The sequence below is a fragment of the Ursus maritimus genome, unplaced genomic scaffold (assembly GCF_017311325.1).
Source record: "Ursus maritimus isolate PB19 unplaced genomic scaffold, ASM1731132v1 scaffold_19, whole genome shotgun sequence".
Lineage (NCBI taxonomy): Eukaryota > Metazoa > Chordata > Mammalia > Carnivora > Ursidae > Ursus > Ursus maritimus.
Genome location: NW_024424341.1, coordinates 1,315,579 through 1,329,029, shown reverse-complemented (window position 1 = coordinate 1,329,029; position 13,451 = coordinate 1,315,579). Strand labels below are relative to the sequence as shown.

General features: G+C 64.6%; 1 protein-coding gene across 1 annotated transcript in view; it reads left to right on the top strand.

The window, feature by feature from the left end:
- The first annotated feature begins 7,450 nt into the window (after positions 1-7,450).
- The window catches only part of ZFPM1 (zinc finger protein, FOG family member 1), a 48,342-nt gene continuing 42,341 nt past the window's right edge, over positions 7,451-13,451 (top strand). Inside the window, 2 exon segments of the mRNA XM_040633175.1 lie at positions 7,451-7,576; positions 9,994-10,119. Of these exon segments, the coding sequence (XP_040489109.1) occupies positions 7,486-7,576; positions 9,994-10,119 (217 nt within the window). The 5' untranslated portion in view covers positions 7,451-7,485.

Sequence of the window (13,451 nt, the reverse complement as noted above, 5' to 3'; positions counted from 1 at the left end):
GGGGGGGAGGGAGGGACGTGTTTGTTGGTCCTTCCCCCTTCCCCTGCCTGCCGTCCGCCCAGGGGAAGGTTTTATTTTGTCCTGAGACCATACGTGAGTTCTGGTCCTTGCCAGCCCTTCAGAGGGGGCGTGGGGAGGAGCGCTGGGAGGCGCCGCACTCGCCTGGGTCCACGGGGGTGAAAGGAGGTGCATACTGTAAGGAGCCCCGGGTTCTGACCGGCTCCCGGAAAGCTTGGGGGGAAGCAGGCGAAGCTCCGCACCGGAGCGGCCCACACGGGCCCTGGTTGCACAGGACACGCCCGTCTTCCAGGAAACGCGGCTCTGAAAGCCTAACCGCCCCCAAAAGGATGAATCTTACCATATGTGCGCTGTGTCTCAATAAAATACTTCCAGTGTGTTCAGGGCTCAAGTAGGGTCACACCACTCTTGTTCATCAGACTCGGCCTGTGACCCCGAGCGCGTGGGGCCCTGCTTGGCACCACTGCCTGCGTGCCACGTTGTTTCTTGATTTGGAGGGCACCTCCTTGCCCTCGGCCGGCCCCCCAGAGTGTGTCGTGACCGCGGCCAGCCGCCCTCCTGTGGCCTGGCTTACCTTGGACAGCACCCGGCCCCCCAAGCGTGGCCTGAGTGCTTGCTGGCCTCGCCGAGGCCACGTGTGTCGGGGTCGGGCTTACAGACGGACAGCAGACCACATGAATTGTCACTCAGCCCTCACGGGGACGGCCTGAGCCCCCAAGGCGGGAGTGGGGGGGGCGAGCCTGAGAAGCAGAGGGTGTCGGAGCCAGATGTCTGGAAGAGGAGTAGTGAGCTTCCCGAGGCAGGTGCATGTGAACACCGTTAGACTGACCGTTGGTGGAGAAGTGGAGAGCCCAGCTGCCCGGGCCCCCCACCCCTGCCGTCGGCGGCGCGCTCAGGGAGTCGGGGGGCAGAGCCAGTGTGGGAGGGCTCCTGGGTGCAGGTCCCTAGAGGTGCCGATGCCCGCTCTCCCCTCCGGGCCAGGGTGCCCGCGCAAATAAGCCAAGATGATCTCACCAACATCCTCTTGCGGTCACCCCACGCTGTCAGTGAGGACTGACCCTGGGTTGAAGAAGCCGCTGGTGGGGCCACAGCGGGGGCCTGAGCCCCTCAAGGCCCTGGGGCAGGAGGGCAGTACCAGCGACCGGCTTCCCTCCCCCCTCGGGAGAACAGAGCGCCTGCAGGTGCGTGGAAGGCTCCTGGGAGGCCCGGTCTGCGTGGGAAGATCGTGCTGAGGGCTGAGGGGGCAGAGCGGGCAGCATGGTGAAGGCCGCATGGCCTGTGGGGGCGGGCAGACGTGGGCCTCTTCAGGCCATGATGCAGTATGGATCGGGGGTGAGGCGGACCCCGCCAGAAGAGCCAGGCTCCGTGCAGTGTCTGCACTGGGCCTCCCCAGAGCTCCAGCTCCCTCCTGGGGAGCCCCCACCCCTTTGGAGCTGTGAGATCCTAGGAGGCAGTGGGCCAGGACCCTGCCTCTGTTCTAAACGTTAGGGAAGCTCGTGACTCCATTAAGTGGACTCCTCCCCACAGGCCTTTGTAGATTCCACGGGGGGCCTAGAACCTGCCCCTCGTTCCCCACGGTCACCTGTGCCCACCCATTGCCCTCCACACCCCCTCCATGCCCTGCACCCATCGGCGGCACAAGCCGACCTCACGGGCCTGGAACTGTCCGGGGCTGCCCTGCACGGGGCCCTGGGGCTCTGGGGTGGGGGACACCCTTGCTCTCCAGCGCCACATACACTTGCCCCCGCCCCCGCTCCTCCTGGGCTTGCCCCACCCCCAGCCCTACTCAGCACCCCCTTCTTCCAGCTTGCTTCTCTCTCTCCACCTCAGCCTGGGAATCAGCTCAGCTGCTTGTCAGGACTGTGAGGGAAGCGGAGGTCGCCGGGCCCCGAGGGCCTTGGCAGCGAGGGGGGCCGCAGGCTGGGGGTGCAGCTGACAGGCCGGTGCTGGGTGCCCGTGCGTCCTGTGCCTCAGTGTCCTTGTCCAGCAAACACCAGCTGGAGGAGAGACCCTCGGCCCCAGGAGTCCTGCTTACCAGGGCCCAGGGAAGGGAGTGCTTCACGGGAGGTCACGCTGCCTTCTGCCAACAGGTGGGCTTAGACCCAGCCCTGTGTGCTGGGGGGACCTGGGCCCCTGGGCTGTCTGGCCACGGCCCCCAGTCACCCAGAGCTCTCGTCGCAAGGTCCCCTCATGGGGAGCAGAGCTGTCCCCACCGTGGCCTGAGCTGCCCCACCGCCCCCCGGTGGGAAAGCCTGAATCTGTTGCAATTTTCCCTCTGTTATCAGGGCCTTATCTGGCCATGTGTGCCACCCAGAGGCCAGGATCTCTCTCCTGGCAGCACCGCGCCCCCACCCTGCTGGGCCCAGTGTCACGGCCTGCCCACCGGCTGCCCAGGACCAGTGAGACAGGAGGCCAAGGCCTTCTGCCAGCACTGCCCCTCCTGCCAGGCCTCAGCCCTGTCCACCAACCCTCCACCCCAGAAGGCAGGTGTGGCACCCCCTGGAGAGCTGAAACAGGAACAACAGTTGTAATAGTAACCTGTCTGCGCTCAGCACCAGGGCACCACCTTGCTGAACCCTGACCCCAGCCCTGATTTCCATGAGGAAACCAGGCTCAGGGACGTGTGGCCACACGGCCACCTGCCTCAGCCTCCTGCTGTGCCTTCTGCCCAGAATGTTTTCCCTGGCCCGTTGCAGACCTTCATCACTTGTCGCCTCCTCCAGGAAGCCTTCCCTGACTGTCACTTGCCCCTCTCCTTCATGGCCTTCAGTGGACCCAGGAAAAGATGGACAGGCTAATGAATGCGGGAGTCAAGGAAGGGTGAATGAGAGAACAGTGGTGGAGAATGAGGCCCCGGATGAGGGCTGCCAGCACTCCAGCGGGAGAGGCAGGGCCATGTGGCCCATCAGTGTCTGCCCTGCCCCCAGGCCAGGGGCCAGCCTTCAAAACCCAACCCTGACTCAGGAGGGGCTCTGGGGCAGGTCCCTGGGCCTCTGTCTTCGCTGTAAATGGGGTGTAAGAAGGACCTTCCCAGAGAGGCATAAGGGACCCACATAATGGGCGGGCACAGGGCGGGGCCTCAGGTAAGATTCACACTGTGGTCAGGCCCCTAGTCCAGTGGGGGGCTCGAGGGAACTCTGCCCTGGTTCTTTCAAATATTGTTTCCAGTGGTCTTGGGGTACGGGCACAGACCTCCACTACCCATGCAGTCTGCAGGACCATCCGGGACCAGCGGGAGGCCCAGGGCCGCAGGACTCCCTGCCCAGTGCTCAGAAACACCTGCACCAACTCCTAGCCCGACAGGTCCACCTAGGGGCCGGAGTCTGGGGGGTTGTGTCCCCTCCACAGGGACCAGCTCCAGCTCTCTTAGAGTTGGTCATTCAAAGCCCCCCCCCCTCCCGGGCTGCCTCGCCATCTAAGCCAGGAGGGGCCGTTAGTCGTGCAGCTCGGGGACTCGGAAGGGAGCGGGGATCATCCCGCCGCACAGAGCCTGTCTCCGTAATTCAGTCTTAAAGCATGAAGAACGGGAGTTGATGAAATTCTGCTATCAGCGCCCAGCCAATATGCAAACTATCTCGCCCCCAATCAAATAGCTATTATGTTTTCATTTCCATTTCCACGTCCGGCTTAATGAGCAGGAGACGGATCGGCGCAGGGCGTCTGCTCGCCGTGATAACTGAGGGGCTCCGGGCAGCTGGGGCAGCGCAGCGACCGCCGTCATCACTGCGGACGCCCCCAGACAGGGTCCAGCCCCGGGCACCGGCCTCCCTGCCCTGCTCGGCCGTGCGGCCGGCGTCACCCTCGATCTGGGCACCTGGAGGGTGAAGGGAGGCACGGGGCCACCCTGGTGCAGAGGGGCTCTCTGCCTGAGCCAGAGTCTGCAAGGGTGGCGTGTCTGCCGAGTGTCCTGCCCTGCCCTCCCCCACCACTGCTTCCTCACGGGGACCGTGGGCAAGTCACTTCACCTTGCTGGGCCTCAGTTTACTTGTCTACAAAGTGGGTGTGACCTCTGGGTGGTGTTGAGAGGCTGGAAGGAGATCCGCCCCTTATGACTGGCTCAGGGCCCGGCTGGCCCCCACCTACCCCTCTGCTATCCACACCGCCCCTACACTCTGGGCCCCCAGGCAGGGGTGGTTAAAGGAGACCATTGTAAAATGCTGAGCACAGGGCTGGTATAGACAGGTGATGCTTACTAATGGCACGTGCCCGGGGTGGGGGAGGCACCCCCGTTCCCCAGGCCCTCTGCACAGCAGGTGGTGACGGCCAATGATGTTTGGTGCGCACTTCCTACGTGTTTCACCCTGTGACGTAGGAGCTGTTGTGGCTTCCGAGCACAGAGAGGTAGAGTGACTTGCCCAAGTTCACACAGCCCAGACCCCTGCCTTGCATGGATTGGCCTGGGCTAGCTACTGGGGTCTTTGCCAGAGAGCAGCCCCCAGGGGCCAGGCGGGGCTCACTCCTGGCACAGGGCAGCCAGGGAAGCAGAAGTGATGCATGGCCAGTGGAGGAACCTTCCTCCCCAAGGCAGAGTAGGACCCGAGTGCCCCCCTAGGACCCCAGAGTGTCCCCGGCTGGGGTGACACGCACTCGGGGTGCCGAGGCAGGCACAGTGCAGCCTTGGCTGTGACAGCACCGCGCTCGTGGGCTTGGAGTGATTCGCTGGTGGGCGGCGGTCTCCAGCATTATCAGAGTGGCTTTAATTGTGCTGGAACCGAATTAGCGGCATTAGAATAAATTCCTGCAGCCTGGCAGCCTCTTTCTTCACGCTCATCATCACGCCTTTGTGCGGCGCGGGGGCCTTTGTTCTCCCATAAACAGACCCGCCACGAGCTTGGGGCCTCCCTGGGTGGCTGAGGCCCGCCTGAGCGGGGCCTGGACCATCGGAGCTGCATCCCTGGGGTCAGGCAGGGGTGGGGAGGGGTGCGCCAGCTCTGCCCCGGCATCGCCGGCATGCTCTGGTCCCTGCAGGCCCTGAGAGCAGGTCACTTCGTACCCGTTCAGCAGAGCAGGCGACCAAGGCCCTGAGGTCCTGTGGCCGTTCAGCTACGGGCCGTCCCCTGGGAGCTCTAATGAGCCACACGGGGCATGAGCACATCTCGAAAGGGTTGGCACGTGGGCTGATCCCAGAGGCCTTTGTGCTGCCTGCCGAGGCTGGGATGGCTGCCACCCCCCTGGCCACCATGACCAGCGGTCCCTGCTCAGGACCAAGCCCGCAGGCGGGGCAGCTCAAGGCCAGCCTCCCCCGCAGCCTCTGCTTTCCTGCCCAGATGCCTGCCAAGGGAGGTCACGGCAGGTCAAGCCTCCCACCTGTCCCAGGGGCACAAGTTGGACCAGTCTGGGCTGTGCCCAGTCCTCTTCGGAGCCTCGCCTGTCCATGTGGGAGCGCTCACAAGCAAGCACAAGACTTGGCCTGGGGCTGGTTTCGTGCCGTCTCAGCCCGGCCACGGGGTGGTGAGCACCTGCCCGTTGCCCGAAATTACGGCTCCGGGGTGTCCGGGGAGTCCAGGCGGCTGCAGCCAGGGAAACAACCCTGCCTGGGACTCTCTATAGCTCCCCAGTGCCTCTGGGGTTAGGATCCGCTCCTCACCCTGGCCTCGCTCCAGCCTCAAAGCCGAGCTCTGTCTGGTCCCCAGGCTGTCCGGAGCCATGTTCCCAGCTGTCTGTGCCCTCTGAGCTCTGCTTCGCCCGCATTTGCCCCCCTCCCTCACAGCACTTATAATCTGCTGTTGTTTCCTGTTCGGGGCCTGCCTGTTCTTTGACGGTCTCCCCAACGGGCCTGGGAGTCCCCCATGGAGTCCAGATGTCCCGGGCTCCTCTGCGTCCTGGAACGCGTCCGCCCCAGATGTCGGCGGGAGGCAGGAAGGGCGTCCTCCCGGCCGGGGACACTCAGCTTGCCTCACTCTAGCCGGCCGCCTGTGACCAGGGCTTCGAGCTGACAGGCAAATAGAAAACCAGCTTGCCCACCCCCCCGCCCCGTGGAAATCGCTAGATTGGGAAAGTCGGGCTGGACCCTCTTTTCTCACATTGCTTCTTCTGTCATAGTCTCCCTGGACTGCTGCCCTGAGCCAGCTCCTGCGGCCCGCGGGGGACGCCGGCCAGTGGCACCAGGTTTCACCACTGGGGAAATAACAGTGAAAGAGGGGAGTGAAGGGCACCAGGAAGAAGACTAGGGGTGTGGTGAGAAGCCCCTGAAACTGGGCAATTTTCATTCTTTCTAGGGAGAAGGCACTGGCTTTCTCTGGATCCCCACGGGGGTCGTGATGTACAAAAGGTCGCACAGGCGTGAATCCCAGTCAGATCTCCATCTGCTGCCATTTGCTTGCCTCCAGGGATGGGGAGCTCAGCCCCTGAGGGTGGCCCTTCCGTTCTGCATGCGTCTGTCCCTGATGCCAGTGAGAGCAAGCACCGGTGTGCTCCCGACACAGGGGTTTGCCGATGTTGTCGTGACTTCCAGATGTTTCTTCTTGCTCAGCCTGGGCCCAGAAGGGCCCCCCACCCATTCCTGAGCCAGAAGGGGCCTGGGGAGGTTTGGAGAGCAGAATAAGGAGGGACACCTGCTCACCACTGTTCCCTCTGCTTGCCCCCCTGGACACGGTGGTCTGACCTCAGGGACGGAGAGTGCTGCCCTGACCAGCGCGAGGGACACCCTGGCTTCCCCCTCCCCCAGGAAGTCTCTGGGCTTCTCAGCTGCGAGGGGCCTCCGTGGCGCACCCCCCCAAAAGCCTCCCGGGGAAGGTGGGGATTGGAATCAGGTGCTGCAGGCCCGAGGCCCTCCCGTCCCAGAGGCTTGGCTGCTGACACCTGTGTCCTCCCTCACCTGCGCCCCATCAGGCACGTATCCCATAGCCACGTGTTCTGAGCACTTCCTGGGCACTGCACACGGGGCCCACCCTCACCAAGCTCCCAAGCCTCAGTACCTGAGTGTGGGGACTTCTCGGAGGACTGTTCTGGGCCCGGGAGAGACTTACGCTCCCATCTTAGGGGCTGTGGATGCACGCTGGGGCTCCATGAACCCCTAGAGGGGGTTGGCGAAGGTGAGACGAGGGCTGTGGTCCATGGAACGCCCGGAGCCCCCCCTGAACCAGAAGAGGCCCCGTGGCTTCTCCCACAGCTTGGAACAGAGCGGAGGGGAGACCTGGGGAGGGGCCGGAACCACCCTCCTGGCCAGGGGGGCTCAGTGGGCCAGCAGAGGTCGCAGAGCTGGGGAGGTGGGGGTGGGACAGCCGCGGTGACCCCAGGCGTTGGAACTGTCGTGGGGACTGAGGGTGATACCAGTGCGAGGTGTGTACAGGTCTTGCGGGGCACCGCTCATGGGCTCTGGCCCTGTGGGGGGCAGAGCCTGTGCCCCTCTGCCCGGGAGGGGGTCTGGAGGCCGGGGGCTGTCGCCCCACAGAGCCTCACGATTCCCTTCGGGCTGTGTCTGCAGGTTCCCTTGGAGACGTGGAGGCTACGGAAGAGGCTCAGGCCATGGACGCCAGCCTCCCAGAGCGGGAGGGTGAGCCCGAGCCTGAGGCCGAGGCCGCGGGAGAGCCCGAGCCCCTGAGCCCTTCCAGTCCAGGTGAGTCGGTGGTGGGTGCACGACAGGCCGGCGTCTACACCTGCGCTGCCCCGCCCCTCCCTACGTCCTCGGCTGGGCAGCGCACGTTGAGCTTGCTGGTGTCCGTGGGCCAGCAGCTGGGCAGCTAAGGGCCAGGGGCCTGGAGGGGCGGGGGCAGGAGACACGTACGCCCTCAGCATGAGGAGGGTCTTGGAAGTCCAGCCCCTTCTGACAGAGGGGCAGACAAAGGCCTCAATGGTGAAGGTCTAGCCCATGCTTGGACAGGGAGTCCTAGGCCACTGAATGACCCCGAGAAAGCCATGCCCTCTCCCAGCCTGTTTACCCTCTGTGGGATGGGACAGCGAGGCCTCGGCACACGTGGTCTCATCGCATTGCAGGGTATCCTGGTACGACACTTGACCCCATTTTACAGACACAGGAATGAGGCCCAGAGAGGTTAAGGGACTTGCCCATGGTCACACAGCCTGTACACACCCGAGCAGTGATCTGACCCCGGGTCTGGATTCAGGTGGACTCCCCTTCGTACAAAGCCTGCTTCCCCCACCCCCATCTCAGGCACCTGGAGCCTTTCTTTGGACCCTCTTGGTGGCAGTTTTGGGGGTAGGGGTGGTGTTGGGGGGAAACCCAGGGGTGAATCAACCTGACGCTGGAAGCCTCCTCTGGCCAGGTCGCCAGCGGGTTTCAAGGCGAGGGCAGCTCCTCTAGCTAGCCGTACCCCAGACACCCCCAGGAAGAGAGCCCTCCCTGAGGTGGGGGCATGGGGGCAGGTCAGCAGCCTCACCCCTGTTTTCCTGAGGCGGAAACTTGACTTGAGGGATTAGTGGGGGCTCTGGTCTGCCTGCTCTGAGCCTGAATCACCTCTCCCGGCCTCCCCTCTGCTGGCCGTGGCTGGGGGGGGTCTTACCCCCATTCAGGGCCGGGACGCTTTTTGCACACAGGGGCTGAGTGACCTCCCAGGCCCTAGTCTAATGGGGGAGATGGAGCCCTAAAGCGGACCGTTTCAGAAGGCAGTGAGTGGGTGGCATGACGGGGTGAAGGAGAGATGGGGTGGGGGTGACACAGCAGAGACCAGAAAGGTGCACAGAGAAGGGCGCACCAGGCCCTGAGGGGACTGGCCAGTGGGCAGCAGAGATCCCAGGCGGACCGTGCTCCCTGTGGAGCCCCTGCCCCCCAGCGTTTCCCAGTCTCCGAGCACCTGTGCCCCGCCCCCCGGGATGACCACAGGCCAGGAGCCCAGCAAGCCTTGTCCTCGAGACCAGCTCGCCCGTGTCCCTTTCCACGGTGGCAGCTCATCGGGAGTGGGGCTCCCCTCCCCCCAGCTCACCCAGGGACAGTGGCCCGGGAGGTGCTTCAAGTTTATTACTATGATCTCTGCCGCCGGCCTCGTCATCGCGGCTAGCGGAGCAGCCCGCTGCCCCCCCGGCCCTTCCCCAGGGCCCGCGCTCCTGCCCTGCCTGAGCCTCAGTCTCTGCATCTGTGTCTGGGCGGCCAGGGCTGCGGGAGTGAGCAAGGGCCCCCTTATCGCCACCGCCATCACCGCTGCTGTTAGGTGCTGGGTGCTACCGGGGGCGCCCTGATCTGCCAAAGGGCAAGTGGCTGTTGCTGGTGGACTTTGACCCGGTGGTTTTCCAGGGGAGCCGGGCCCCTTATCTGATCTGCTCGCCGGGGCCGTGGGCCGCGCGGGGTGGGGGCGGGGCTGGGGAAGGAGCTGGAAAAAACAGCCGGGGTTGCACCTGGCACAGGCCGTGGCGATAACGCAGCGATGGGCCAGATAAGCCCGCGGGAGCAGTATCTGCCTCTCGGGCGGGCCCAGCGCGGCTCCCGCGCGATGGCTGGAGCTCAGATGCCAGCCACGTTGATTTATAGCCAAAAATAATAGGACTTTTATACTGTGTGATTGATTTATTTGATGTTAATCACAGCCCTTATCTCGGGTATTAATAATCTGCCGGGTGCGTGACGTCACCAAGGGGGGGCTTTTATGGGCGCTCATCGATTGGGGGCTGCGGTAGTTATCAGGCTCGGCAGGGAAGGCAAATATGCCCTTTGGGCTGGAATTGGGTGCAGGGCCTGGCTCAGGGCCCCCAGCTGCTGGCGGAGGAGACCAGGGAGCCGGGGCCTGCACGCGTGCCCGCTGGCCTGGGTGTGCCTTTAGGGCCACCCTACCCTCTGATTAGTAACTGCGGCTGGAATAGCAATTATTGCTGCAATTGATGAGGGGATGAGAAGTTTTAAAGGCCAAGGAGAAAACTGAGGTATCTGTCCCCCCATTAGAGCAAACCTGGGTGTGGGGTGACCTTGGGCACGTGCTCACCCACTTGGGCCTCAGTTTCCCTCCCAGCTACAGGGCAAGGTGGGGAGGTGGGTGAATCGGCGCCCAGGGATGGTGGGGCCTGATGGTGTCTTCTTGTCTGCAGACGCTAATCCCCCACCCCCACCATCGCCACCGCCCCCCACGCCCACAGAAGGCTCCCAGGAGATGGAGGGGCAGAAGCCAGAGACACGGCTGGAGGAGGAGTCCGGCGTCTCCTGGAGCGGGCCAGGTAAACCACACCTGCGGTTGTCGGGGTCTGGCGGCCCAGCCTTCTGAAAGTCCGGGAGCCTGCTGTCCTGGTGGCTTGTGTGGGATGGGCCCCGCCTCCCGGCCAGGGAGGCCATGGCGACCCTCTGGGCCAGGGCCTGTGCCCGTTCCCATGTCCAGCCGGCCCATGGGGCCGGTAGGCCCCGAGGGCTCCCGGGAGGCCTTCCCCTCTGGTTGGGGAAGAGCGGCAGGTGGGGAGGGCAGGGAGAGGTGTCATAGGAGTGCGTCGGGAGGCCCGCCCCTCCCTGGACTGGGGCTTCAGGCCCGTGCGGGTGGCTGCAGCCATGTGCGAGGCAGGCTGGAGGGTAGGGCACGGCTTTGAGGTGGTTTCCTGCCACCCGTCTCCCCCACCACCAGTTTGCAACCAAAATTCTGGCTTCGGAGGTCCTCCCAGAGGTGTTCTCCACGTGCTTGTATCCACTGTGCCTAGAAAGGAACCTGGGCGTGTTCCATTCTTCGTAATTCTGGGGAACGTGGGGTGGCGTGGGGGAGGGGTTCTGGGGCTGCGTCTCTGGGCACAGGCATGGCTTGTCCTCAGGACGGGGGGTGAGGGTGAGCGGGGACCCGCCTGGGGCAGACACGTGTGGGTGCAGGGAACGTTCACGGAGTACCTGCCGTGTACCAGACAGCCGTGAGCAGCTGGTCCTCGGGGCGTGCGCGTGCAGGGGTGATACGAGCAAGGGTCAGGGGCCATGGAGAGGGGCACGCAGGTAGGGCCTTGCCTTGTTGTGGGGTCAAGGAGGGCTTTGCCAGGGCAGAGGGAACCCCTGTTCCTCCTCTGAGGGCCCCAGAAAGGAAGGGTTGGCCTGGCGCTCAAACCAGGACGGTGACCCCACCAACTCTCACCAACCCCCCCAACCTGAAGGGGCCATGGTGTTGCCTAGGAGCTGAGCATGCTGGGTAAGACAGTGCTGGGGGTCCCCTCTGCTGCCCCCCAGCACAGCAAGCCTGCTGCCCTTCAAAACAGACTGGGTTTATGTCCCTCAGCCGTTACCCCCCCATCTTGGGTCCCATTGATGGCAGAGGGGAGGGCCTCAGGTGTCCTGGCAGATAGGTGGCAGCCATGTGCCTGCCCCCACCAAGGAGCAGCTGGCAGGGGGTGGGGTGCCCAAAGGGCCATGTGTCCGTGAGGCCCTCAGGGCCTAGTCAGGCACTGCTAAGCCACACGCCCACCCACCAGGTTCTCAGGTCTGCACTGGGGCCTTTCCGCACATAGCACGGTGCCATGAGGGCTGGGCAGGGACCCTGTGGTCAGACTACGCTCCCTGCCTCAGTTTCCCCAGCTGCAGATGAGGCAACAAGGAGGCCCCCAAAAAAAGCCAGATCAGTGGTGCTGTGGGCCCTGTGACCCCTCACATTCCAGTCTTTATCAGGAAACTTCCTGCTACGGTGAGGGGAGCAGGGACCACCCACGTGCCTGAGGGGCCCTAACTGGCCGCTGGGCTGAGGCCACAGCCGCCGGGGAGAGCAGCTATGGGGAGGAGAGTACCAGGCAGCCCCCACACCAGCCTCTGAGACGGGCACAGCGTGATAGTGAGACTTGTCCAAGGTCACCCAGCTGGGTAAGTAGGGTGCAGAGTAGGGTGCAGGCCTGGCTCCTGAGGGTGCAGACCCAGTTCTGGGGGTGCAGGCCTGGCTCCGGGGTACGGACCCGGCTCTGAGAGTGCAGACCCGGCTCCAAGGTACAAACCTGGCTCTCGGGGAATACAGACCCAGCTCTGGGAGTGCAGACCCGGCTCCGGGGAATACGGACCTGGCTCCGGGGTACGGACCCGGCTCTGAGGGTGCAGACCCGGCTCCAGGGTACAGACCTGGCTCTCGGGGAATACAGACACAGCTCTGGGAGTGCAGACCCGGCTCCAGGGAATACAGACCTGGCTCCGGGGCACAAACCCAGCTCAGGGAGTGCAGGCCCGGCTCCAGAGCAGGGCTGTGCTGTGTCAGTGCCAGCTTTAGTTGCCACCCCAGTGGGCCCCACCCCCCCTTCAGTGTTAGAATCCTCACCCCTATTTTATAAATGGAGGCACAGAGGCCCCGAGAGGCTGGAAGCTGACCCCAGGGTGGGGGGTTGGCGCTGGGGTGGCTGTGGTTTAGGGCTGGGGTGCAACCTCTGGGGCCGGGGGCTCCCTGTCAGCCTCCGCAGATAGAAATTTCTGTGCAGTGGGCAGCGATGGGCCGATAAGCCACCGCTGGCCAACCGCCGTGGTGCCTGCCCCCTATCAGACCCCGGACAGGCCGGGCTTATCGTCCGCCAGGGAAGCCAGAGAGGCCCAATGCACCCTTATCTCTGAGGGGCCGCCCGTGCTAGCGATGGGGCAGCAGGGCTTTGCCAGGGCCTGGCCGGGCCGGCATCCCCGAGGGCAGTGCCCAGACCAGTGACCTGTGGGAGGGGGGCGTGCCGCCGTGGCCTTTGCCCACAAGCCTTGCCCCCCTCCCCTTCTCTGACCCCTGAGCCCCTCTGCCAGTCCTGGGTGAGCTTCTGTCCCTCCCTGTGTCTCTGAGTCTATGTCTTGCTTCTGGCTGGAAAAAAGTGCTTCTTGTGGAAAAAGGTGCTGGCCCCACCACCTGGCTTGGGGACCGGGCTTGTGAGGCCAGCCTGGGGACACCAGCTGCCGTTCTCCTCTGGCATGAAGGGGCCACCTTGGACCCCAGTGCACCTTGCACTGTCTGGCTTTGGGGGAGTGACTGGGCCCCAAGCGTCCGGTTCCCACCTGGCCTTTGTGAGGCGGGGCCCGGTCACCTCCCAGAGCCCACAGCTGGGGCTCCGCATGCACCTGGCACAGCTCACTCTGCTCGCCCCCACCTCCCCTCTCTGGCTGCGACCCGCCGGCCAGGGCTCATGGGGCTCTCGGGAACCCCCTTCGCCCCCGGTGGGACCCACCAGGCCCAGGAGCCGGTGGCCGCAGCCCAGCAGAGACTGGGCCTCAGGGCCTCTCTGCCGCAGCGGAGCGCGTTCGGGGGGGCTGCCCCTCCCGTGGTCAAGGCCCGGCGCAGATGGCAGCGAGCACCCCAGGAGGTCTCCTCAGTGGAGCTAGGGAGAGTGGTGAGCGGTGGCTTCACGGGGCCTGCGGAGTGGTCATCCCCACGGCATGCAGAGGGCGAGCCACAGCGTCTTCCGCCCGCCCGGGCAGCCAGGGTTCCTCTGGGAAGTGGGGTGTAGGTGGGGTTCCTGGGAAGAAGCCACTCTCAGCCAGAAAGGCATTGCACCCCTCAGCCAGCCCAGCCACGTGGCCCCAAGGCAGGGAAGAGCCACCTTTCGCTTCCCTGTCCACAGGGTGGTCTCGTCCCCCCCCC